General features: G+C 49.8%; 1 protein-coding gene across 1 annotated transcript in view; it reads right to left on the bottom strand.

Moving 5' to 3' along the window:
* The window catches only part of NPR1 (natriuretic peptide receptor 1), a 91,507-nt gene that overhangs the window by 38,104 nt on the left and 26,168 nt on the right, over positions 1 to 27,235 (bottom strand). Inside the window, exons 2-8 of the mRNA XM_066608845.1 lie at positions 17,729 to 17,928; positions 13,938 to 14,048; positions 13,393 to 13,528; positions 5,998 to 6,089; positions 5,784 to 5,922; positions 1,939 to 2,023; positions 137 to 257 (exon numbers count right to left, since the gene is read on the bottom strand). Coding sequence (XP_066464942.1) covers positions 137 to 257; positions 1,939 to 2,023; positions 5,784 to 5,922; positions 5,998 to 6,089; positions 13,393 to 13,528; positions 13,938 to 14,048; positions 17,729 to 17,928 — 884 coding nt within the window. The remainder of the gene's footprint in view (positions 1 to 136; positions 258 to 1,938; positions 2,024 to 5,783; positions 5,923 to 5,997; positions 6,090 to 13,392; positions 13,529 to 13,937; positions 14,049 to 17,728; positions 17,929 to 27,235) is intronic.

Here is a 27,235-nt window from a genome sequence, read left to right as displayed (position 1 = left end):
ACAAAGCAGGATGGTCTCATTAGGACAACATAGTCTTATTATGACCCCCCACGATAGGATAAGTCAGCGGGCATAGATGCCCCACACTGTGAGCAGGTTGGCAGACGGGCATGCAAGATGCTTCTGACAAGGTTACCAGTGATAGTGTGAGCTTGCTGCCCGCCCTGCGGAGGTTTTTCTCCATGTTGCTTGTCTGAATGTCCTCCCAGCGTACTTTCCACAGCTCAGCAGCCAACTCTTTCTCCAAACGCAGCTTCCTAGGGAGAGAAGGGTAGAAGATAGCTTCATGGAAATAACATGGACCGCATATTGCATGTATCGGACGAGGAGCTTTGTCAGCGGATAGCCTTGGGGGATGTTATTCTAGTTTTGATCAAAGTAAATGTAAGGTTTGAGCTGCACACAAGGCCAAGGCTTGAAGACATCAAAGACAACGACTTGTGCGACCTTGGTGTGACTCAACGCGGCTGTCCATGAGTGTAATCTGCACGCGGCTGGACATCTGTTTGGTTTGACCACGGTTTCCCTACATGTAGCCTGCGCCGCTTTAAAGGGGATGTTTAGTTGTAAACTGTTGATGGCCTATGTGTGAAGTAGGCTTATTAGAAAGAGTTGCACAAAGAGGACTGATTACTTGGAGTGCTATAGATGGGCTTATTACTAGGAGGGGACTGATTATTAGGAGTGGCATAAAGGGGGCTTATTATATGGAGTGGCATAAAGGGGGCTTATTATAAGGAGTGTCATAAAAGGGTCTTATTACAAGGCATGGCACAAAGGAGGGTTATTACAAAGGGTGACACAAAGGGGCCTTATTATAAGGGGTGACACCAAGGGGGCTGTTGGCACAAAAAGGACTGATTACTTGGAGTGGCACAAAGGAGCTTTACTGCTAGAGGTGGCATCAAGGGGGTAATTACAAGCTGTGGCACAAAGGGGCTGATTACTAGGACTGGCACAAAGAGGGCTTATCACCATGGGTCCACAGAGGGGACATGATTACTGTGTCAGAGAAGCATTAGGGTAACTGGAGGATGAGGAGAGCATGCAGGGAATAGTCATGGCTGGAAGAAGTCATCATGGCAGTCTGGGCCAGATAGAGAGGGAGAGTTTGTTTGGAGCTAGATTGCAGTGGAGCAGACAAGCAAGAAGAGAAGGAGTGCTGAGAGTAGTAGAGCGGATGCACTAAAGGAAGACTGAGGAAGAGGCGAGCGGCTGCATCCAGAGAGATGGAGCATCAGTGTTGGAAGAACACAGCGCCAAGTGCGCGATACAGTGTGCGGGGTTAGGTGAGTATATGAGGGAGTGTGGTGGGGGGGCGCTCGTCACACTTTTGTATTGGACTCACCAAAGTGTCAAAACGACCCAGTGTAGTTACACTAGACATTCCCTCTATTGCATTTCCATGTGTGTAAGGAAACAAGAGAAGATTGCTCTAAAAGCAGTAGGATGTATAAAACAAACGAGACATGGGGAGAAGATGTACGAACGCTAAGCAATATATGTACAATGCAAAGCATGGTGTACTGAGGGACCAGCTGCATGTGCTAGCTGCATATTCACGTATAATGCCACTGAAAGGCATGCATCTAGATTCATCCTGCCCACCAGCCGAATATTACCCGGCATCTCAGTACGTCTTAATTACTTCTTCCCATAACTGCGGCTATGACCAGCAGCTGTGTTCAGTGATCTTTCCTTAATCCTTGTAATCCCCCCCCCCCCTTTTCGATTTCGAAAGCTGAAGTCAAGCAGCGGTCCCTTCCAATTACAGCTCTCATGGAAACAAAACGCAGGTCTGGAGGCTCCAAATGAGGCATCCCTCCCGCCCGTCTACCACGATCCTCACAATCTCAGTTTTCAATTAGCAGCTACAAGGCCAAGACAGCGGGAACAGGAGGCGAGGGCGGCTCGAAGAGGTGAGTAGCTGAAGGATACCTGTATATGAAGATGGACGAGACTGCAATCGCCAGGAGGATGAAACAGATCACGATTGACGTGACCTCCAGGATGGAGAAACTGGCTAATAAAAAGAAATGCAGAAACATTAAGGATGGATCAACATTTAAACCCGGACAGGCCGGAACATAGTGGGCTCCACAGTCCTGTGGGCACTCGGGCAATACAGTGACAGTCCCCAAATTATGCCTCCCCCTCGGAGTAATTAGTCCCCCTTTGTTCCCCTTCTACAGTAATTAGCCCCATTTGTGCCCCCTCGGTATTTAGCCCCTTTTGTAGCCCTCACAGTAATTAGCCCAAACTGTGCCCCCTCAGCAATTAGCCTCCCTCTGTCCCGCTATAATAATTATCCCATTTTTAGCCCCCACAGTAAATTGAGCCTTTTTAGCTCCCCAGAATAACTTGCCCACTTTATGTCCATCCCAGTAATTATCTTTCCCTGTGCCCCCATATTAAGTAGCCACCATTGTGCCCTCCACAGTAATTAGCAACCTTTGTGTTCCCCAAAGTAATTAGCTCACTTTGTCGTCGTCCCCAACAAGATAATTAGCCTCCTCTATGCCTCCTTCATTAAGTAGCCACCTATGCACCCCACATTAATTAGCCACTTTTGTGCCCCTCACAGGAATCACCCCCCCCCCCCCTTATAGCCATCTACAGTAATTAGCCCACTTCGTACCTACACAAAGTAATTAGCCCATTTTGTGCCCGGCAGTAATTATCCTTACCTGTGCCCCTCACATTAACGACCACCATTGTTCCCCCTGAACTAATTAGCCACCACTGTGCCCCCACAGTAACTAGACCACTTTGTGCTTCCCCCAGTAATTAGGCCACTTTGTACCCGCTGCAGTAACTAGCCTCCTTTGTGCACCCCACATTAAGTAGGCACCTTTGTGCTCTACAGTAATTAGCCACCTTTGTAGCCCAAAGCTTATTCAGCCACATTATGCCCCCACAGTAATATGTCTCCTTTGTGGCCCCCCAGTAATTATCCTCCTCTGCGCCCCACAAGTTAAATAGCCATCTTTGTGCCCTATAGAGGTTAGCCCCCCTCCATGCCTGCCACAGTAAGGGTAGTTTCACTCGAGCGATGCGTTTTCACGCGGCCACTTCGCAGCTGAAAAACACATTTAAAGGAAAACGCTGCGAACGAGTCACAGACAAAATTTGCGCATTCTTGCCCATTCACACAAGCGGCTGCGGCGTATAAGCGAAAATATATGCCGCAGCCCGGAAATGCTTCAGTCGTCCTAAATCCTTGGGATGACTTCTGATGGCTCAATAGAGCCAGCTGTAAGGTTTTCGCAGCATTGGATGCTGCTAAATTCTAGAGATGAGTGAACGTACTCGTTTCGAGTAATTACTCGATCGAGCACCGCGATTTTCGAGTACTTCAGTACTCGGGTGAAAAGATTCGGGGGGCGTCGGGGGGAGGCGTGGCGGCGCGGGGGGTAGCAGCGAGGAACAGGGGGGAGCCCTCTCTCTCTCCTCCCCACTCCCCGCTGCAACCCCCCACTCACCCACGGCGCCCCCCGAATCTTTTCGCCCGAGTACGGAAGTACTCGAAAATCGCGGTACTCGGGTGAAAAAGGGGCGTGGCCGAGTACGCTTGCTCATCTCTACTAAATTCCCTCCCCCTCCATTTTTTAGCAGCTCCCAAGGGAGTTTATATTGGCCGAAAGACAGGGAAGACCGATCTACGTGGCTAAAAATCACTCATCTGAATGAATTGGAATCCAGCGCTTCAGATTGGCGCGATGCTTTTACGCAGCTAAATTAGCTGCGGCAAATGCTTGTTTGAATAAAGCCTAAGGGTGCATTCAGACGGGCAACAGCGAGTTGCACGCGCCAGTCTCGGATGTGTGATGTGCAGAAGATCGCACATCCGTATGTTCTAAGCTCGTGTGAGACTCGCACAAAAATAGGACATGCTGTGACTTTTCTGTCTTGCAGCATCGCTGCGAGGAAATAAAAAAATCGCCCTTGTAAATACAGCCACTGCGAATAATGCGTTTTATTTGCGTGCGAGTTATGTGCGTTTCTCGCCCGTGTGAATGCATTCTAATTAGCCACCTTTGTGACCCCAATAGTAATTCTTCTCCCTTTTAGCCGCCTTCAATAATTAGCCTCTTGTGCCTTCCACATTAAAGAGCCAACTTTGTGCCCCCCCTTAGTAAGACCAGTAATGCACCCCTTTTGTGGCACCCCATAGTAATTAGCCCTTTTTGTGCCCCCGCAGTAATAAGTGCCCCCGCAGTAATAAGTGCCCCCGCAGTAATTAGCATCTCCCTGTGCCCTTTTTAGCTTCCACAGTAATAAGCTCCCATTTAGCTCCCCAGAGTAATTTGCCCATTTTGTGCCCCCCCTGTAACCATCCCCCTCTCTGTCCCTCACATTAAATAGCCACTTCTGTGTCGCCCTGAAATTACTTCGCCCCCAGTGCCCCCCACAGTAATTAGTCCCTCTTTGTGCCCCTCAGTAATTGCTCCACTTTCTGCCCCCAGCAATTATTTCCCGGTGCACAGTAATTACCCCCCCTATGCTGGGAAGGGGTTGTCCAGCATCTTTAAAGATTATTTTTTATAAAGTGCTTGAATGCTGTAAAATAACAGTATCTCTCCCCCACGGCTCCAGCCACCTTAAAGGGGTTGTCCCGTGCCGAAACGTTTTTGTTTTTTTTTCCAATAGCCCCCCCGTTCGGCGCGAGACAAACCCAATGCATGTGTTAAAAAAAAAAAAGTTTAGTACTTACCCGAATCCCCGCGCTGCGGCGACTTCTTCCTTACCTTAGCAAGATGGCCGCCGGGATCTTCACCCACGATGCACCGCGGGTCTTCTCCCATGGTGCACCGTGGGCTCTGTGCGGTCCATTGCCGATTCCAGCCTCCTGATTGGCTGGAATCGGCACACGTGACGGGGCGGAGCTACGAGGACCAGCTCTCCGGCACGAGCGGCCCCATTCACCAGGGAGAAGACAGGACTGCGCAAGCGCGTCTAATCGGGCGATTAGACGGCACCACGGAGACGAGGACGCTAGCAATGGAACAGGTAAGTGAATAACTTCTGTATGGCTCATAATTAATGCACGATGTATATTACAAAGTGCATTAATATGGCCATACAGAAGTGTATACCCCCACTTGCTTTCGCGGGACAACCCCTTTAATTCCCCTCCGCAGCCAGTCACATGATGTCTGATCACGTGACTGCTGCAGCCAGTTGTTGGCTTCAGTGTTTGTACTGCCGAAGCCAGTGATTGGCTGCGGGGTCATGTGATCAAACTTTCTGGATGCAAGCTGCGACCAGCAGGGTGGTGAGCGGAAGAGGTGACTATCTGTTATGTTACAGCATTCAGGTACTTCAATGTGGCGGGACATCACTTCCCAAGCTGCGCATCCCACTGCAGAAGAAGTGGTCCCCCGGGCACAGTGGCCCCGCATCCACCTAGGTTGGCATCAGCCCTGCACATCTGCACATCCAACATACAGCTTCTCGGCAAAACGTACAAATGAGCTGATATAACTTTGGATTCACACTCTTAGGCCTCCTACACACAAATCGATTTTCCGCACCGTGGATCTGCAGCACATAATATCCATAGCATGCTTTAGAAAAACACTTTTTCCTGCACACTTGCGGAAAACAATTGTGTTTTCTGCGAGCAGGGAAAGAAATCGCAGCATGCTCCATTTTCGTGCGGTGTCCGCATGGATGGCTTCCATTGAAGTCAATGGAAGCCGTCCGACCTGCGGCCAATCCGCAACTGACATTGTGGACAGGTCCCTGACTGGCCCCTCCATCGACTCCATTGTGATACTCACTTTTCTTGCACGCAGGATTGTTGTTATCAAATCCGCAGGGTGGGACGTCAAGCGGAGGGACGCCGTTACCGGGCCAGTGGATCTCCAGCCCCGGCACCTTGACAATAGTCCTCAGGGTCCCGTTGTAAGTGGCCACAATCTATGGGAATAGACGTGTGTTATACGTGTGAGGACGTGCTGGACTCGGCACCTCCACAGGTGGTCGGCCACCTACCTGATAGTCTCCACTGCTGGAGGACATGTCCCACAGGGAGAAGTCCGTCTCCCGGTCACCATTGTCATCGATCTTCATGAACCCCGAAACCCCTGGAGAAAATGGACTTATTACATAATCACTGTAGGCGGAAGTGAGGGTGCGCTAATAAGCGTGACACAAGATGAGGGGGCGCTAATAAGTGAGACACAGAAGACGAGGGGACGCTAATAAGTAAGACACAGAAGACGAGGGGACGCTAATAAGTGTGCCACAGAAGATCACGGCACACTAATAAGTGTGATACAGAAGACAAGGGGACACTAATAATTGTGACACACAAGACAAGGGGACGCTAATAAGTGTGACACAGGGAGATAATGGGACAGTAATGACTAACAGAGGGGAATGAAGGGACCATAATAGGTGTTACACTGACATGGGGGAATACTAAAACTGACACACAGGAGGTGAGGGGACACTAATGAGTGTGACACAGAAGATGAGGGGACACTAATGACTGTGACACAGAAGGAGATGAGAGGCCACTACTGACTGTGGCACAGGAGGAGATTAGGGGACACTAATGGCTGACACACAGGAGGAGATGAGGGGACACTAATAACTGTGACACACTGGAGGAGATGAGGGGACACTAATAACTGTGACACACAGGAAGAGATGAGGGGACACGAATGACTGTGACTCACAGAGGAGGGGTTAGGGGACACTAATGACTGTGACACCCAGGAGGAGATGAGGGGACACTAATGACTGTGACACACAGAAGATGAGGGGACACTAATGACTGTGACACGCAGGAGGAGATGAGGGGACACGAATGAATGTGACACTCGGGAGATGAGGGGACACTAATGACTGTGACACAGGAGGAGATGAGGGGACACTAATGACTGTGACACGGGAGATGATGAGACACTAATGACTGTGACACACAGCTGTAGATGAGGGGACACCAATGACTGTGACACAGGAGGAGATGAGGGGACACTAATGACTGTGACACAGGAGGAGATGAGGGGACACTAATGACTGTGACACAGGAGGAGATGAGGGGACACTAATGACTGTGACAAGGTAGGAGATGAGAGGACACTAATGACTGTGACACAGGAGGAGATGAGGGGACACTAATGACTGTGACACACAGGAGGAGATGAGGGGACACTAATAATTGTGACACAGGAGGAGATGAGGGGGCACTTATGACTGTGACACACAGGAGGAGAAGAGGGGGCACTAATGACTGTGACACACAGGAGGAGATGAGGGGACACTAATGACTGTGACACCATGGAAGCGATGAGGGGGACACTAATGACTGCGACACACAGGAGGAGATGAGGGGACATTAATGACTGGGACACAGCTGTAGATTGAGGGGACACTAATGACTGTGACAGACAGCTGTGGATGAGGGGATACTAATGACTGTGACACACAGGAGGAGATGAGGGGACAGTAATGACTGTGACACACAGCAGTAGATGAGGGGACACTAATGACTGTGACACACAGGAGGAGATGAGGGGACACCAATGACTGACACAGGAGGAGATGAGGGGACACTAATGACTGTGACACACAGGAGGAGATGAGGGGACACTAATGACTGTGACACGCAGGAGATGACTGTAATAAGTGTGACACAGGAGACTCATATCACTTCAGGGCCTAACTCCAGTTTTTCGTAGACAACTAAGAATAAAGGGTTAAACAGACAGTTTCCACGCTTCGCCCGCATTGTTAGACACCCGTGTGCCGCGCCGCCATCACGTGTGTCTGAAGTAGCTGCTAATGACGGATAATTACCCAGAACAGGACAATTATAGCGAAATCGAGCTGCAGCGTCTCTCAGATCCCAGATGCAGGAGACGATAACACCACTGCACCACCCAACTGTGCACTGCGGGGGCGCCATACCATGCTCCTCCTGGTACTGCATCACTAGCCAGATAGTGGGGGAACCCCCGAGGATGCTGTAGTGTCAGCTCTATGGGACGTACTGTACACTGAATGGCCCCTTTATTAGAGCCCCGGCCCTCTTACGATTGGGGCTTCCCTGTAGGGTAATTCTCCCCGTGACCCCGGTGTGCGGCATAAAATCAGTTTTAGTGTGAATCTACATTAGATGGGAAAATCCAGGGATCTGAGCGACTTCCAAGGAGGCCGGTCATCAGTGCTAGACTAGCCGGGGGCTCACTGCCAACCGCGAGGGTTTTCTTGTGTAACGGTGTGGAGAGTATTCCCGATAATGGCGTTGTAGTGGCCCAAAGATCTAATAAAGGGGCCGTATAGAGTACATATAGACTATGAGCCCCCGCCCTGCGTGATGTCCAACAGAGAGGTGTCAGAGGGTCAGTTTCGGAGATATGTTCTCGGTGCCGGTAGTCTCAGTAATTAGGCAGTGCAGCAATCTCGCAGCCATGTTGCCTGACATAACACTGGAGTAGTGGGGGGTGAAGGCCGCGACACAGCTGCTTCCTGTCTGTTCAGGATCCTTCTGCTGCATCATACTGTATTACAGGGTTGCCTACTCTTAAAGGGACCCTACACCTTATCTGCATGTGCTCTACTTCAGCCAGGGGCGTAAGTAAAGGCTCAGGGGTCCTGATGCAAAAGGTGAGCTGCCCCCCCCCCCTCTTTATCTGTATCTGTACCCGTACCCATACCTAAACCATGCTGCACAGAGACATAACTTGAAGCTTCTGGGCCCCAATGCAAAACCTGTAACGGGGCCCCCAACTATAATGCTTTATTCATAGTACTGGGTTCCCAATATGGAGAAGAGAGGCCTTATGGGCCCCCTAAGGCTCCTGGGCCCGGGTGCAACCGCATCCCCTGCACCCTCTATAGTTACGCCCCTGACTTCAGCCTATTGTTCCTTTCTGTGAGACGTTGTCATTCGCCTGCATCAGAGCGCTGCTCAGGAGGAAACAAGCTGCAGGTGTAAAACAGTGAAGAACGCCCCACGATGCTGGCCACGTGTCAAATCAGGGTGTGGCGACCAGTGCAGAGTGAGGCGCGGCAGAATGCAGTCAGGGACCAAGTGCAGACTGTATGTCAAGAGGGCATTGTGGTACATGCACGGCTAGAGGTTACTATGGTGACACTGTAAGGGAGTGCCCCCACACTGTAAGCCGCTGACAGCTGCGCTATAAGTGCCGGCCCGTAGGGGGACACAGAAGCCTGCCAGGGTCGTCTGTTTAGAGATCCCATCTCCTTGCCAGAGCCACACTGGGGAGGCAAGACAGAGAGAGTGTGCAAGGTGCCACGATGCAAGCCCTGGACTGCTATTTTTTGAAGCCTCCCAGAGGCTGTGGGTGGAAGGTGACCTTTGGCCACGCCTCCTCTATAGAAGACAGTGAAGTGCTGATCCCGCCCCCAGCTTACAGGTCCTGCAAGGTCACCAGCGGGCCTGCAGGACTATCAATACTTTTATAGCTGCGTCACACAATGGTGTGAGGTGCGGCCGCAGACATATATAGGCTGTAGAGCACATGGCGGCGGCCATTAACAACTGTGACTGCAGCGCCGCCCTCAGGTGGTCACTGGAATAGTCCTGGTGATCAGTGGCAAGATGCTAAGACCCCGAAAGGGCCCGACGACCGGGGCCAAATGAGAACGACACAGACCGCGTGGCAGGAGAGAAGATCCCTTCCAGCAGAGACTCGGTTCTGAAGTAGATGGGGACGAAATGGACCCAGAACATTGAAAGCAGCCAGATCTGCGAGGCTGGTCAACAGTGACTAAGTGCACGCTTGACAGACACTTGACGGACTATTGGGCTGTGACGGATGTGCGCGGGTGGTTGGTATGTGCACTGGTTACGTGGGGGGGTTAACTGGCTGTTGAGTATACATCAGTTTAATATGGTGTACTGGGGGGTTAAGGATGCGCCGTGTAAGATGGACCGCTATGGCAGGGCGCTTCACGGAGGCGCAATGCGCTACGGAGAGGTTATGCAGTGGAAGTGATGTACCGCATTCAGTGCAGCTCTATTTGATGTTTGTCATCTACCTCCAGTGCACTGAATTCTGTATTCCGCTCAGGTGTTGGCACGTATGATGCATGGTGGCCGCGATGTTATTGTGGGCCGTGGATGAAGATGGACAGATCTATGAGAGGTTGAAGCGCCTCACCAGTCCAATATTGAGGGACATATTGTAATGAGAAAGTCCGGTTAAAAGTTTCCGTAACTCTTTTGCACTTGTTACCCTATTGTTTCCTGTAATGTAAGTTTTATTACGAAGCTACTGTGCCTTTAAGTGTCCGCCATATTGTTTCCCACTCAAGAGAGGAGTCACATGTTGGGAGGTGGAGTCACAGCAGGAGGTTGGAGTTGTAGGCCTAGCGCAGTTGAGAGTATGCAGTAAGACTGCTTCCAGCATCGGGCATCTTAAGAAAGAAAGATGTGACTCCTACGGAGTGAAAGCGGAGTAGAAAGAAAAACGGAAACGCATTCTGACAGTAACTTCTCCCGACAGTATGAATGCGAACAGGAGCCGCTTGGCGTTGAAGTGTTCCTGTTAGCATTCAGTAAAGTTGGCGTTCAAATAGCAAGACTGTTTTGTTGATTTAGCACAGTTGCTACAAAATAAAAATTTCATCTGTGACTACCAGTTCTGCAGCCAGGGATCTGCTGGGTGCAATAACTGCGGCAGATGTTGCAGTAGGACCTCCCTGCTTTTGGACTTTCATGGCTGAGGGTGCTCTATAGCCCTACCTTAGTTATATACAACCCATGCAATCCCACAGACTGCTGAACACTAGCTTGTGGAGGCTGGGGTTGTACTGAGCTTGGTTCTGTGCTGTATTTATGTACTAAACTTGGTTCTGGTACTGTATTTATGTACTGACCTTGGTTCTGCTGCTATATTTATGTACTGAGCTTGGTTCTAGTACTGTATGTACTAGTACTAGTCTAGTACTAGACTAGTTATGTACTGACATTGGCTCTGCTACTGGATTTATGTACTGAGCTTGGTTCCGGTGCTGTACTTATGAACTGACTTGGTTCTGTACTCATGTTATGAGCTTTTCTCTGTTGCTGCATTCATGCTGTGAGCTTTGTTCTGGACAGTATATACTGACGTAGGTTCTGGTGCTGTATTTATGTTGTGTGTTCGGTTTTGGTGCTGTATTTTAGTTTTGAGGTTGGTTCTGGGGCTGTGTGTACTGAGTTTGGTTTGTGCTGTATATATGTTCTGAGTCTGGTACTGGTGCTGAATTTATATTATGAGTTTTGAGCTTGGTTCTGGGGCTGTATTCATGTATTGAGGCTGGTTCTGGACTGCATATACTAAGATTGGTGCTGTTGCTGTATTTATGTACCAATCTTGGTTCTGGTGCTGTATCTATAGTATGAGCTTAATTCTGGCAAACTATTCACTGAGCTGTTCTGGTTTTGTATGCTGTTGTCTTGCTGTTTTCTGCAGTAGTAGTCTACAGGCAGACTGCCTATCAGTGCAATATGTAGTGGCAGAACACTTCTGAACAGGGTGCCATCTGGCCTATGGCTGTCACTGTTTGCTGCCTCCATTGGTGGTACTGGAGGTATCTGTCCATCTTCGGTCTCTCTCAGTCACAATCACTTGTCCATTACAAATGGACATAATCATCTTCCTCCCACAAGTTTGGATGGGTATCTTATGAGATGCCAAGGCCGGAATAATCCCCGTCTCAACCGTAAGATCATCACGTGGACGGATATTTCTGCACGACCAATGGTGCTGGATCTTCAAATAAGAACAAGTAAAGAATAGTTTCTCCTGATTGTGAGCAATCATTACAAAGTGCCGCAGCGGCCGTCCGGAGCTGAGCGCACTGCTGGCAGATACAATGTGCTACACGCTTCACTGGTTGATCCAATGATAGTGTATCTTCCACTACATCACATTAAGCCTGGCCTAATGGGAAATCATTGTGGCCATGGATCATAATGGAAATGGTTTCCAGTATCTGAAGGACAAGTTTGGAAAAACCAAAACGGAAGCCAAACTAAAAGCAGGAATTTTTGTTGGTCCTGAAATCCACGAATTAACCCTTTGCAATCCAATTTTGGATTTAGGGTTTCCTAGGGGGCTCTCTCTTTTTGCCATTATACAATGGCACCATCTGCTGGCTAGAGCCAGTACTGCGGTATGGGACATGCTGGAGAGACTCCGACAACAGAGCGGCCAGTAATATACAGTAAGAATACCCTGCCGGACATCTTCCGACATCGAAGCCGTACGGCCTTCAATCAGAAGCCTGAAGTCCTTGTGAACAGCGGCATGCTTGCAGTAAAGGAGACCCTGGTTGAAGGACATGGGGGGGCGGGGCTGGCTCTACTGAAGCTGGTAATTGGGTTGGGTTAGGAGCTTTGGGGGTGGGGCTCTTGTATGACGTGATTGGTGGGACGGGAACCAGCAAGATGAATGAGCTGAAGCTGTGCTGTGTGCAGCTAAGGCAAAATACATGTGTGTTTAATATGAAAAGGATGAGGTGGGCTTAATGGTATTGGTAGATTAGTAGTGCAGTAGTCCACTGCAGTATGCACCGCAATATCCAAATGCTGCATTGTTGTTTGCTGAGGCTTTTCAGTCACCCAATAGAACACTAAATAGATGAATTTGGCGGGCGCAATTTTGGCTCCTTCAGTCAAACTATCTTTCAGAACGGACTTCTTGCTTCTGCAGCCGGGACATCTCCACACAGAACCACTAAGTTTACTGGAATCTTCTATTTGTGAATCTTCCCGTTGACAAGGAATACATTCGACCTTCCTGTGGAGAATGTTGTGGCTGCGCAAGTATTCAATAGCTGATTAAACATCCTTACAAATCCTATTCATTTTAAATACATTCATTTTCGCTTCTGCATACATTTTTCTGTCACTATGGGATGTAGGTTCCCGCCCAAGCAATTGCCTCATCCAAGCCCCGCCCAAAGCCCCGCCCACCGATTGCATCCTAGAAAGCCCCGCCGCCAAGGCGCCTAACCCAACCCAATTTCCAGCTACACTAGACCCAGCCCTGCCCCTCGCAGGTCGTTCAACCACAGTCCCCTATACTGCAAGTATCCCGTGAACAGCGTCTGTGAGACTCAAGGGAACTTTATTTACAGGTTTGTAAATGTGAAGAAGTTCCCGTAATCTCTCAGGTGTGAAGTACAATATAGTTATGTACAGTGGCTGCATTAACAACATAAAGTCAGTTTCTCGCATCTGTATGAATAGCCAATGACACTTGTATAACTGCAAAACCCGAAGTCCCAGGCAAACTCTGACTGCAGATTTCGACTCTACACACTCGGTTTAGTACAGGACCTGTGACATACCCCAAGTAGCAGACAACATATTTTTTTCTGTGATCCTATTTAATCCCAGCAAGCGGTTGGAGGACATCAACTCACCATAGTAGGTTCTGTTCCACATGTGATTGGTGATGGCGGAGGCGTTCTTCATACTGTACCCTTCTGCCCTGGTGTGATTTACGGCCTGAGCGTAGAGCATGACCGAATCGTAGAAGGCAGCTGCAACCGTGTTCATCTGTAAACAACACGTGGATACGTCATGAGCACGCATCCTGGAACGCACATACTTCCTTGCACGCTCAGACTTCCAAGTAATTACAAAGCACCTGCACGCCTCCATGTCACACGCACCCCCTTATCACAGTCCCGGCGCTCAGCGCTGACGTTGGACCGTGTCCTAGATTTAATCTCTTTGTATTTTGCCCACGGGCCGGTAATGAAACATTTCCTGCTGACGTACACAATTAATCGCCCATCAGACCCAAGTGGTAAATTACTGAACGCTAATCTCCAACCAGGCGAATTAAGGTACCCCCCCCCTCCCCCAATAACCTGGATAATAAGAGCACAAGTTCTGCAAATCAGGAGCTAATGGCAGTTAGATTGCATAACAGCAGCTCTGTGGCCCCCGGGGCCCCACTCACCAGAGTACTCTCCATAGTGTAGTTGAGACTGTGAGCGTAGATCCTCAGGTCGTGTAGGAATTCCTGGTACTCGGGGTTGTCGGGCTCCTTGATTGTGATAATCATTACTGCCTGACCGGGAGACACAACAGATCAGTCACCGACAGGGAGACACAACGAATCAGTCACCGACAGGGGGAGACACAACGAATCAGTCACCGACAGGGAGACACAACAGATCAGCCATCGACAGGGAGACACAACGGATCAGTCACCGACAGTGGGAGATACAGGGGATCAGTCACCAACAGGGAGACACACAGATCAGTGACCGACAGGGAGACACAACGGATCAGTCACCGACAGGGAGACACAACGGATTAGCCATCGACAGGGAGAAACAACGGATCAGTCACCGACAGTGGGAGATACAGGGGATCAGTCACCAACAGGGAGACACAGCAGATCAGTGACCGACAGGGAGACACAACGGATCAGTCACCGACAGGGGGAGACACAACGGATCAGTCACCGACATGGAGACACAACGGATCAGTCACCGACAGGGAGACACAACGGATCAGTCACCGACAGTGGGAGATACAGCAGATCAGTCAGCAACAGGGAGACACAGCGGATAGGTCACCGACAGGGAGACACAGTGGATAGGTCACCGACAGGGAGACACAGCAGATAGGTCACGGACAGGGAGACACAGCGGATCAGTCACGGACAGGGAGACACAGCGGATCGGTCACCGACAGGGAGACACAGCGGATCGGTCACCGACAGGGAGACACAGCGGATCGGTCACCGACAGGGAGACACAGCGGGTCGGTCACCGACAGGGAGACACAGCGGGTCGGTCACCGACAGGGAGACACAGCGGGTCGGTCACCGACAGGGAGACACAGCGGATCGGTCACCGACAGGCAGACACAGCGGATCAGTCACCGACAGGAGGACACAACAGATCAGTCACCAATAGGGAGACACAGCAGATCGGTCACCGACAGGGAGACACAGCAGATCGGTCACCGACAGGGAGACACAGCAGATCGGTCACCGACAGGGAGACACAGCGGATAGGTCACCGACAGGAAGACACAGCGGATAGGTCACCGACAGGGAGACACACTGGATAGGTCACCGACAGGGAGACACAGCGGATTGGTCACGGACAGGGAAACATAGCAGATCAGTCACCCACTGGGAGACACAGTGGATTGGTCACCGACAGGAAGACACAATGGATCAGTCACCATTATACATAATTCTCCTTCCTGTAGCTACAATTCTTTGTTGCACCTTTGCTAAATAATGAGCGTTGCTAATGAATGGAAAACTGACTGCTTGGTCGGTAATCTAGTGACTCTGTTTATCATTTTCCCTGGTCGCCATGCGGGATTTGGAATGCGCCATACTGTAGTGTGAGGGGGTTATATTGCCTGTAAATGTTCTTCTGTGTCATCCCTCTGATCTGCTGCTTACAAGTCCCATTTTTGCCTATCAAAAATGGCTGAACTATGGTTGCCCCCTAGTTCGGCGACTTGTTTTTACCTCTGTTGTTCTAGTGGCTGCAACAAGTAATAGTGCCACCAGTAGTGGCCCTAATAGTAATAGTGCTCTTATCTTCAGTAGTAATAGTACCCCCACATTATGAACCCAGTAGTAGCAGGGATTACCTTAGTGATCCCAATAGTTGTAGTGCCCCCAGTGATTGCCCCAATAGTAAAAGTGCTTCCAGTAGTGGCCCTAATAGTTATAGTGCTCTTAGTAGTAGCTCCAATAAATAAAATCCTCATAGGAGTTTTCTATTGGCCACCAAAAATAAGAGAAGAAACTGAAAACTTATTACTAAGAGAAATAGAAGAGGTGTCAAACCATAATGAAGTAATTATCATGGGAGGCTTTAATTACCTGGATATAATATGGGAAGATAAAACCTGCGAATCTCACAAGGGCGATAAGTTCTTGAGAACAATTAAACTACCTTACCCAACTTGTGCGGGAGCCAACTAGAGAGAAGGCCACTCTACACTTATTATTAACTAACAAACTGGACAGAATCACGGGGGTGCAGATGCAGGGACACTTGGGAAATAGTGACCACAATATAATTAATTTCCAGCTGTCATTCAATAGGAAGCCTTATCAGGGAGCCACAAAAAAATGGACTTTAGTAATGCAAAATTTGATCAGTGCAGAATTAATCTCAGCAACATCAAATGGGACAACGTCCTCAAACATATCAGTACAGACAACAAATGGGAGAAGTTCAAAAACATCCTAAATACCTCATGTGAGCAATTCATACCCCTTAAAAATAAAAGAACTACAAGTAGAAGGAAACCAGTGTGGCTCGACAAGACTGTAAGGGGGCAATAAACGGAAAAAAGAATGCGTTTAAACTGCTAAAACAAGAAGGCGGCAAAGAAGCGCTACAAACATACTGGGAAAAAAACTAATTATGTAATGAAAAGATAAAAACTGCAGAGGAGGGGGCAGAGAGACTAATTGCCAAAGAGCAAAAATAACCGTTAATATAATTATATAAACAGTAAAATGATTTGAACTGGAAGCACTGGCCCTCTAACAAATAATGCAGGAGAAACCATAGAAGACGATGGGGGGGAAGGCAAATCTATTAAATAGTTTTTTCTCAAGTATATTCACGAGAGAAAAAGAAATGTCACATGAGATGCAAGGGGATAAAATGAATTCCCCACTAAATATCACCTGCCTTATACGAACTTGATCAGCTTCTACGATGAAGTAAGTTCTAGGCTGGACCTGGGAGAGTCTATTGATCTCGTATATCTAGATTTCTCTAAAGCATTTGACACCGTGCCACATAATAGGCTGATATATAAAATGAGACAGCTCGGACTGGGCGAAAACGTGTCTGGTTAAATAACTGGCTCAGAGATAGAAAGCAAAGAGTGGTAATAAATGGTTCGTACTCTGATTGGGCCACGGTCTCTAGTGGGGTGCCACAGGGTTCAATATTAGGCCCCATTCTGTTCAATATATTTATCACCGACCTGATAGAGGGGCTGCACAGTAAAATATCAATATTTGCAGACAATATGAAATTATACAAGATAAATAATACAATAGAGGACAATGTGTGGCTGCAAATGGACCTAGATAAGCTGGAGGCTTGGGTAGAAGAATGGCAAATGAAGTACAATAATGATAAATGTAAGGTTATGCCCATGGGCAGGAGAAACGGATGTCACCAATATACATTAAATGGGGTACTGCTAGGGAAAAGTGATATGGAAAAAGGCCTGGAGGTACTTGTGGACTGTAGATTTAACTGGAGCAATCAATGCCAGTCAGCTGCTGCAAAAGCAAATGAAGTCTTGGGTGCATTAAAAGAGGTATAGGGGCGAGGGACGAGAACATTATCCTCCCACTATACAAGGCACTTGTCAGGCCTCACATGGATACTGTCTACAGTACTGGACACCGGTGCCCAGGAAAGATGTTGCAGTGCTTGAGGGGGTACAAAGAAGGGCGACTAAACTAATCATCGGAATGGGAGAACTGGAATACCCAGAGAGGCTATCAAAATTGAGATTATTCACCCTAGAAAAAAATACGGCTAAGGGGCGACCAAATAACTATGTATAAATACATAAGGGGACAATACAAGGAGCTCTCCCATGATGTGTTTATACCCATAGTCTACACTTGTCTGATAATGACCAATCTGTTGTGAAAACCCTGGAGACGAGCTCCGCCTCATATAGACGGACCACGAAGATCCCGCTACAGATATTGTAGAGGAGAGAGAACATCTTTACCTTAAATGCCTCCCTGGCTTTAGCGTCATCTGTGTCTCCTCTGTACCATGGCCGCCTGACGTCTGGGTATCTGGAGCCCTGGAGGCTGGCACCGAAGATATCAATATAGAAAAATGCGTAGTCACCGGAGCACAAACCTTGTTGATAGGCCTGAAGCATAAGCCGACGAAAAATGTCCGGAGAACAGCAAATGTAGACAACTGCGGAAGACAAGGAGAGAAGATCATCTAATATCACTAAACCAGCAGTACAGAGGTAACCAACACTTCGAGAGCCCTAGGTGGTAGTAGTGTATTAGAGTAGGTATATTCTTGTACATAGGAGCTAGTATTATAGTCGTTCTATTCTTGTACATAGGGGGCAGTATTATAGTAGTTATATTCTTGTACATAGGGAGCAGTATTATAGCAGTTATATTCTTGTACATAGGGGGCAGTATTATAGTAGTTATATTTTTGTACACAGGGGGCAGTATTATAGTAGTTATACTCATGTACATAGGAGCAGTATTATAGTAGTTATATTCTTGTACATAGGGGGCAGTATTATAGTAGTTATATTCTTGTACATAGGGGGCAGTATTATAGTAGTTATATTCTTGTACATAGAGGGCAGTATTATAGTAGTTATATTCTTGTACATAGGGGGCAGAATTATAGTAGTTATATTCTTGTACATATGAGCAGTATTATAATACTTATATTTTTGTACATAGGGGGCAGTATTATAGTAGTTATACTCATGTACATAGGAGCGGTATTATAGTAGTTGTAGTCTTGTGTATAGGGGCAGTATTATAGTAGGTATATTCTTGTACATAGGAGCGGTATTATAGTAGTTATATTCTTGTACATATGGGGCAGTATTATAGTAGTTATATTTTTGTACATAGGGGGCAGTATTGTAGTAGTTATATTCTTGTACACAGGGGGCAGTATTATAGTAGTTATATTCTTGTACATAGGGGGCAGTATTATAGTAGTTATACTCATGTACATAGGAGCAGTTTTATAGTAGTTATATTCTTGTACATAGGGGGCAGTATTATAGTACTTATACTCATGTACATAGGAGCAGTATTATAATAGTTATGTTCTAACATGTTATTATGATGACATTATGAAAGATACCAGACCATTAGGTTTTCCAGGCTTTAAGTTGTTAGGAGTTTTATGCTGAGTTTTGGATGTTCCATTTGAATTAACAGAGTAAGCTCATAAGCTCTTCAGCGCTTTCACCTTCAACCATAGATTGACTGTTTTTTTATATCTACTGTGTGTAAAGTGCCAGTATTTTGTTCACTGCAAATATAATTTACATATCTGCTGGCTGTACGGTCTCAGTAGTCCTTAGTAGAGACAGCAATTTTCAGCTAGGATGAGGTCAGGAGGTTCCAGGCTTTTAAACGTTAAGTTCCCAGATCCTGGCGCAGCCAGAGTAACATTGTTCTGCACTTTATTTTTTGGCTGTGTCTGTATGCCTTTAAATAATTGAATGCAGCTTACTTGGATTATTTTCCAAATCGGGATTATTCTTGTTCTTTTACAACCCCAACTGAGAAAATTTCAACACAAAGCCAACAAGAGACGACGCTCCATCCAAAGACCTGACATAGAAAACTTTGGTAACCAGAGACCTAAGCAATTCATTCATTATAACCAAACAAAACTCAAAAGACATCTCTGCCAACCCCATAATCCAACGCAACCTTTTCCAATAAAGATTGGATGTAATTCTGCCAACTAATGACAACATAATTTCCTCTGATGGCCAAAAGTACATGACACCACTTATAGACATGAAGCCAAGACGATCAAGATAAACAGCGAGGCAGTACAACATGAACACTGCTTGTTGAGGAATCATTGCATTCCCATAAACCAGAAGCCTAAGGTGGACAGTCTTCCTGTAGACTTCTCTGTAAACATGGACTCTAAAAACAAAACAATGCCCAGTCAGACATAAACCCCACACAGCATAAATATAAGTGGTGACGTAAACAACTCAACCCTATCCAGCACTGCCATGTGCCTGCACATAGCAATCCATCTACACTATGTTGACAGAAGTATTGACCCCCACTAATCCTGTGATAAGTGGGGAAAGGAGAGGATCACACAGCAGATCCCAGTACAGAAACCACCAGATGTCACTAGGTGTAGTGCTGACAATGGGGTCTGGCGGTGGGATGTCACCAGGTATAGAGCTGACAACGGGGTCGGGTGGGGGGATGGCCCTTAGGTGTAGAGCTGGCAAAGGGGTCTGGTGAGGAAATGTCACCAGGTGTAGAGCTGACAATGGGGTCTGGTGGGGGAATTTCACCAGGTGTAGAGCTTACAATGGGGTCTAGTGGTGGGATGCCCCCCCGGTGTAGAGTTGACAACGGGTTCTGGTGGGGGAATGTCACCTGGTGTAGAGCTGACAATGGGATCTGGTGATGGAATGTCAACAGGTGTAAAGCTAACAATGGAGTCTGATTGAGGGATGTCCTCAGGTGTAGAGCTAACAATGGAGTCTGGTTGTGGGATGTCACCAGGTTTAGAGTTAACAACGGGGTCTGGTGGTGGTATGTCATCAGGTGTAGAGCTGACAACGAGGTCTGGTGGTGGGATGTCCCCAGGTGTAGAACTGACAATGGGGTCTAGTGGTGGGATGCCCTTGAGTGTAGAGCTGACAACGGGGTCTGGTGGTGGGATGACCCCCGGGTGTACAGCTGACAATGGGGTCTGGTGGTGGGATGTCACCAGGTGTAGGGCTGACAACTGGGTCTGGTCGTGAATAAGCAAATAGGGACTGGCAGCATTCAGCAATGTAGAAAAATACAAGATTTATTTCCCCATTACTGGGTCTGGTCGTGGGATGTCCCCAGGTGTAGAGCTGACAATGGGGTCTAGGGGAGGTATGTCACCAGATGCAGAGCTGACAACGGGGTCTGGTGGTGGAATGTCACCAGGTGTAGAGCTGACAATGGGGTATGGTTGGGGGATGTCACCAGGTGTAGAGCTGACAATGGTGTCTGGTGGTGGGATGTCACCTGGTGTAGAGCTGACAACGGGGTCTGGTGTTGGGATGTCACCTGATGTAGAGCAGACAATGGAGTCTGGTGGTGGGATGCCCCCTGGGTGTAGAGCTGACAACAGGGTCTGGTGGGGAAGGTCACCAGGTGTAGAGTTGACACCGGGGTCTGGTGATGGGATGTCCTCAGGTGTAGAGCTGACAACTGGGTCTGGTGCTGGGATATCACCAGGTGTAGAGTTGACAATGGGGTGTGGTCAAGGGTTGTCCCCAGGTGTAGAGCTGACAATGGGGTTTGGTGGTGGTATGTCACCAGGTGTAGAGCTGACAATGGGGTTTGGTGGTGGGATGCCCCCTGGGTGTAGAGCTGACAATAGGGTCTAGTCATAGGATGTCCCCAGGTGTAGAGCTGACAATAGGGTCTGGTGGTGGGATGTCACCAGGTGTAGAGTTGACAACGGGGTCTGGATGTGGGATGTCCCCAGGTGTTGAGCTGACAATGGGGTCAGGTGGTCGGATGTCCCCAGGTGTAGAGTTGGCAACGGGGTCTGGTGGTGGTATATCACCAAGTGTAGAGCTGACAGTAAGGTCTGGTGGGTGGATGTCCCCAGGTGTAGAGCTGACAACGGGTTTTAGTGGTGGGATGCCCCCAAGTGTAGAGCTGACAACGGGGTCTGGTGGTGGGATGTCACCAGCTGTAGAGCTGACAACAGGGTCTGGTGATGGGATGTCCCCAGGTATAGAGCTGACAACGGGTTCTGGTGGTGGTATGTCACCAGGTGTAGAGCTGACAATGGGGTCTGGTGTGGGAATGTCACCAGGTGTAGAGCTAACAATGGAGTCTGGTTGAGGGATGTCCTCTGGTGTAGAGCTAACAATGGAGTCTGGCTGTGGGATGTCCCCAGGTGTAGCGCTAACAATGGAGTCTGGTTGTGGGATGTCATCAGGTGTAGAGCTGACAACGAGGTCTGGTGGTGGGATGTCCCCAGGTGCAGAACTGACAATGGGGTCTAGTGGTGGGATGCCTTCGAGTGTAGAGCTGACAACGGGGTCTGGTGGTGGGATGACCCCCGAGTGCAGAGCTGACAACGGGGTCTGGTGGGGCAAGTCACCAGGTGTAGAGTTGACATCGGGGTCTGGTGGTGGGATGCCCCTAGGTGTAGAGCTGACCACAGGGTCTAGTGCTGGGATGCCCCAGAGTGTAGAGCTGACAATGGGGTCTGGCGGGAAGATGTCACCAGGTGTAGAGCTGACAAAAGTGTCTGGTGGTGGGATGTCCCCAGGTGTAGAGCTTGCAATGGGGTCCTGTGGTGGGATGTCCCCACGTATAGAGCTGACAACGGGTTCTGATGGTGATATGTTAGCAGGTGTAGAGCTGACAGCGAGGTCTGGTGGTGGGATGTCCCCAGGTGCAGAACTGACAATGGGGTCTAGTGGTGGGATGCCCTCGAGTGTAGAGCTGACAACGGGGTCTGGTGGGGAAAGTCACCAGGTATAGAGTTGACATCAGGGTCTGGTGGTGGGATGTCACCAGGTGTAGAGCTGACAACTGGGTCTGGTCGTGGGATGTCCCCAGGTGTAGAGCTGACAATGGGGTCTGGGGGAGGTATGTCACCAGGTGTAGAGCTGACAACGAGGTCTGGTGGTGGAATGTCACCAGGTGTAGAGCTGACAATGGGGTCTGGTTGGGGGATGTCACCTGGTGTAGAGCTGACAAGGGGGTCTGGTGTTGGGATGTCACCAGGTGTAGAGCTGACAATGGGGTCTAGTGGTGGGATGCCCTCGAGTGTAGAGCTGACAACGGGGTCTGGTGGTGCGATGACCCCCGAGTGTAGAGCTGACAATGGGGTCTGGTGGGGAAAGTCACCAGGTATAGAGTTGACATCAGGGTCTGGTGGTGGGATCTCACCAGGTGTAGAGCTGACAACTGGGTCTGGTCGTGGGATGTCCCCAGGTGTAGAGCTGACAATGGGGTCTGGGGGAGGTATGTCACCAGGTGTAGAGCTGACAACGAGGTCTGGTGGTGGAATGTCACCAGGTGTAGAGCTGACAATGGGGTCTGGTTGGGGGATGTCACCTGGTGTAGAGCTGACAACGGGGTCTGGTGTTGGGATGTCACCAGGTGTAGAGCTGACAATGGTGTCAGGTGGTGGGATGTCACCTGGTGTAGAGCTGACAATGGGGTCTGGTGTTGGGATGTCACCTGGTGTAGAGCTGACAATGGGGTCTGGTGGTCGGATGCCCCCCGGGTGTAGAGCTGACACTGGGGTCTGGTGGGGAAGGTCACCAGGTGTAGAGTTGACACCGGGCTCTGGTGGTGGGATGTCCTCAGGTGTAGAGCTGACAACTGGGTCTGGTGCTGGGATATCACCAGGTGTAGAGTTGACAATGGGGTGTGGTCGTGGGATGTCCCCAGGTGTAGAGCTGACAATGGGGTTTGGTGGTGGTTTGTCACCAGGTGTAGAGCTGACAACGGTTTCTAGTGGTGGCATGCCCCCTAGTGTAGAGCTGACAACTGGGGTTTGGTGATGGGATGCCCCCTGGGTGTAGAGCTGACAATAGGGTCTAGTCATGGGATGTCCCCAGGTGTAGGGCTGACAATGGGGTCTGGTGGTGGGATGTCCCCAGGTGTAGAGTTGGCAACAGGGTCTGGTGGTGGTATATCACCAGGTGTAGAGCTGAGAGTGAGGTCTGGTGGTGGGATGTCCCCAGGTGTAGAGCTGACAGCGGGTTCTAGTGGTGGGATGCCCCCAAGTCTAGAGCTGACAACGGGGTCTGGTGGTGGGATATCACCAGGTGTAGCGTTGACAACGGGGTCTGGTTGTGGGATGTCCCCAGGTGTTGAGCTGACAAAGGGGTCTGGTGGTGGGATGTCCCCAGGTGTAGAGTTGGCAACGGGGTCTGCTGGTAGTATATCACCAGGTGTACAGCTGACAGTGAGGTCTGGTGGTGGGATGTCCTCTGGTGTAGAGCTAACAATGGAGTCTGGCTGTGGGATGTCCTCAGGTGTAGCGCTAACAATGGAGTCTGGTTGTGGGATGTCATCAGGTGTAGAGCTAACAACGAGGTCTGGTGGTGGGACGTCACCGGGTGTAGAGCCGACTACGGGGTTTGGTGGGAGGAGGTCACCAGGTGCAGAGCTGACAACAGGGTCTGGTGAGATGTCACCAGGTGTAGAGTTGAGAATGGGGTCTGGTGGTGGGATGTCCCCAGGTGTAGAGCTGACAATAGGGTCTGGTGGTGGGATGTCCCCAGGTGTAGAGTTGGCAACGGGGTCTGCTGGTAGTATATCACCAGGTGTACAGCTGACAGTGAGGTCTGGTGGTGGGATGTCCCCTGGTGTAGAGCTGACAATGGGTTCTAGTGGTGGGATGTCACCAGATGTAGAGCTGACAACAGGGTCTGGTGGTGGGATGTCCCTAGGTATAGAGCTGACAACGGGTTCTGGTGGTGGTATGTCACCAGGTGTAGAGCTGAGAACGGGGTCTGGTGGGGGAATGTCACCAGGTGTAGAGCTGACAATGGGGTCTGGTAGGGGGATGTCACCAGGTGTAGAGCTGAGAATGGGGTCTGGTAGGGGGATGTCACCTGGTGTAGAAATGACAATGGGGTCTGGTGGTGCAATGTCACCAGGTGTAGAGCTAACAACGAGGTCCGGTCGTGGGATGTCCCCAGGTGTAGAGTTGACAACGAAGTCTGGTGGTGGTTTGTCACCTGGTGTAGAGCTGACAATGGGGTCTGGCAGGGGAATGTCACCAGGTGTAGAGCTAACAATGGAGTCTGGTTGAGGGATGTCCTCAGGTATAGAGCTGACAATGGTGTCTGGTCTTGAGATGTCACCAGGTGTAGATCTGACAATGGTGTCTGGTGGTGGGATGTCACCTGGTGTAGAGCTGACAACGGGGTCTGGTGGTGGAATGTCACTAGTCATAGAGCTAACAATTGAGTCTGGTTGAGGGATGTCCTCAGGTGTAGAGCTAACAATGGAGTCTGGTGGTGGGATGTCCCCAGGTATAGAGCTGACAATGGGGTCTGGCAGGAGAATGTCACCAGGTATAGAGCTGACAACGGGGTCTAGTGGTGGGATGCCCCTGAGTGTAGAGCTGACAATAGGGTCTGGAGGTAGGATATCACCAGGTGTAGAGTTGACAATAGGGTCTGGTGCTAGGATATCACCAGGTGTAGAGCTGACAATGGGGTCTGGTCGTGGGAAGTCCCCAGGTGTAGAGCTGACAACGGGGTCTAGTGGTGGGATGCCTCCGAGTGTAGAGTTGACAACTGGGGTTTGGTGGTGGGATGCCCCCTGGGTGAAGAGCTGACAACAGGGTCTAGTCATGGGATGTCCCCAGGTGTAGAGCTGACAATAAGGTCTGGTGTTTGGATGTCACCAGGCGTAGAATTGACAACGGGGTCTGGTCGTGGGATGTCCCCTGGTGTAGAGCTGACAATGCAGTCTGGTGGTGGGATGTCCCCAGGTTTAGAGCTGACAATGGGGTCTAGTGGTGGGATGCCCCCGAGTGTAGAGCTGACAACAGGGTCTGGTGGTGGAATGTCACTAGGTGCAGAGCTAACAATGGAGTCTGGTTGTGGGATGTCATCAGGTGCAGAGCTAACAACGGGGTGTGCTCATGGAATGTCCCCAGGTGTAGAGCTGACAATAGGGTCTGGTGGTGAGATGTCACCAGGTGTAGAGTTGAGAATGGGGTCTCGTCGTGGGATGTCCCCAGGTGTAGAGCTGACAATAGGGTCTGGTGGTGGGATGTCCCCAGGTGTAGAGTTGGGAATGGGGTCTGGTGGTGGTATATCACCAGGTGTAGAGCTGACAGTGAGGTCTGGTGGTGGGATGTCCCCAGGTGTAGAGCTCACAACGTGTTCTAGTGGTGGGATGCCCCGAGTGTAGAGCTGACAACGGGGTCTGGTGGTGGGATGTCACCAGGTGTAGAGCTGACAACTGGGTGTGGTGGTGGGATGTCACCAGGTGTAGAGCTAACAACAGGGTCTGGTGGTGGGATGTCCCCAGGTATAGAGCTGAAAACGGGTTCTGGTGGTGGTATGTCACCAGGTGTAGAGCTGGCAATGGGGTCTAGTAGGGGGATGCCCCTGAGTGTAGAGCTGACAACGGGGTCTAGTGGTGGGATGCCCCCCAGGTGTAGATCTGACAATGGTGTCTGGTGGTGGGATGTCACCAGGTGTAGAGCTGACAATGGGGTCTGGTGATGGGATGTTTCCAGGTGTAGAGCTGACAATGGAGTCTGGTGGTGGAATGTCCCCAGGTATAGAGCTGACAATAGGGTCTGGTGGTAGGATATCACCAGGTGTAGAGTTGACAATAGGGTCTGGTGCTAGGATATCACCAGGTGTTGAGCTGACAATGTGGTCTGGTCGTGGGAAGTCCCCAGGTGTAGAGCTGACAACGGGGTCTAGTGGTGGGATGCCTCCGAGTGTAGAGCTGACAACTGGCGTTTGGTGGTGGGATGCCCCCTGGGTGAAGAGCTGACAATAGGGTCTAGTCATGGGATGCCCCCGAGTGTAGAGCTGACAACAGGGTCTGGTGGTGGAATGTCACTAGGTGCAGAGCTAACAATGGAGTCTGGTTGTGGGGTGTCATCAGGTGCAGAGCTAACAACGGGGTGTGCTCATGGAATGTCCCCAGGTGTAGAGCTGACAATAGGGTCTGGTGGTGAGATGTCACCAGGTGTAGAGTTGAGAATGGGGTCTGGTCGTGGGATGTCCCCAGGTGTAGAGCTGGGAATGGGGTCTGGTGGTGGTATATCACCAGGTGTAGAGCTGACAGTGAGGTCTGGTGGTGGGATGTCCCCAGGTGTAGAGCTCACAACGGGTTCTAGTGGTGGGATGCCCCCGAGTGTAGAGCTGACAACGGGGTCTCGTGGTGGGATGTCACCAGGTGTAGAGCTGACAACTGGGTGTGGTGGTGGGATGTCACCAGGTGTAGAGCTGACAACAGGGTCTGGTGGTGGGATGTCCCCAGGTATAGAGCTGAAAACGGGTTCTGGTGGTGGTATGTCACCAGGTGTAGAGCTGGCAATGGGGTCTACTAGGGGGATGCCCCTGAGTGTAGAGCTGATAATGGGGTCTAGTGGTGGGATGCCCCCCAGGTGTAGAGCTGACAATGGGGTCTGGTTGGGGAATGTCCCCAGGTGTAGATCTGACAATGGTGTCTGGTGGTGGGATGTCACCAGGTGTAGAGCTGACAATGGGGTCTGGTGATGGGATGTTTCCAGGTGTAGAGCTGACAATTGGGTCTGGTGGTGGATTGTCACCAGGTGTAGAGCTGACAATGAGGTCTGGTAGTGGGATGTCCCCAGTTGTAGAGCTGACAATGGGGTCTAGTGGTGGGATGCCCCCGAGTGTAGAGCTGATAACGGGTTCTAGTGGTGGGGGAATGTCACCAGGTATAGATCTGACAATGGATTCTGCTGGTGGGATGTCAGCAAGTGTAGAGCTGACAATGTGGTCTCGTGGGGGGATGTT

The sequence above is a fragment of the Eleutherodactylus coqui genome, chromosome 6, assembly GCF_035609145.1.
Source record: "Eleutherodactylus coqui strain aEleCoq1 chromosome 6, aEleCoq1.hap1, whole genome shotgun sequence".
NCBI classification, from domain to species: domain Eukaryota; kingdom Metazoa; phylum Chordata; class Amphibia; order Anura; family Eleutherodactylidae; genus Eleutherodactylus; species Eleutherodactylus coqui.
Note: the sequence above shows the minus strand (reverse complement) of the source record. Positions and strands in the feature narration are given on the sequence as shown.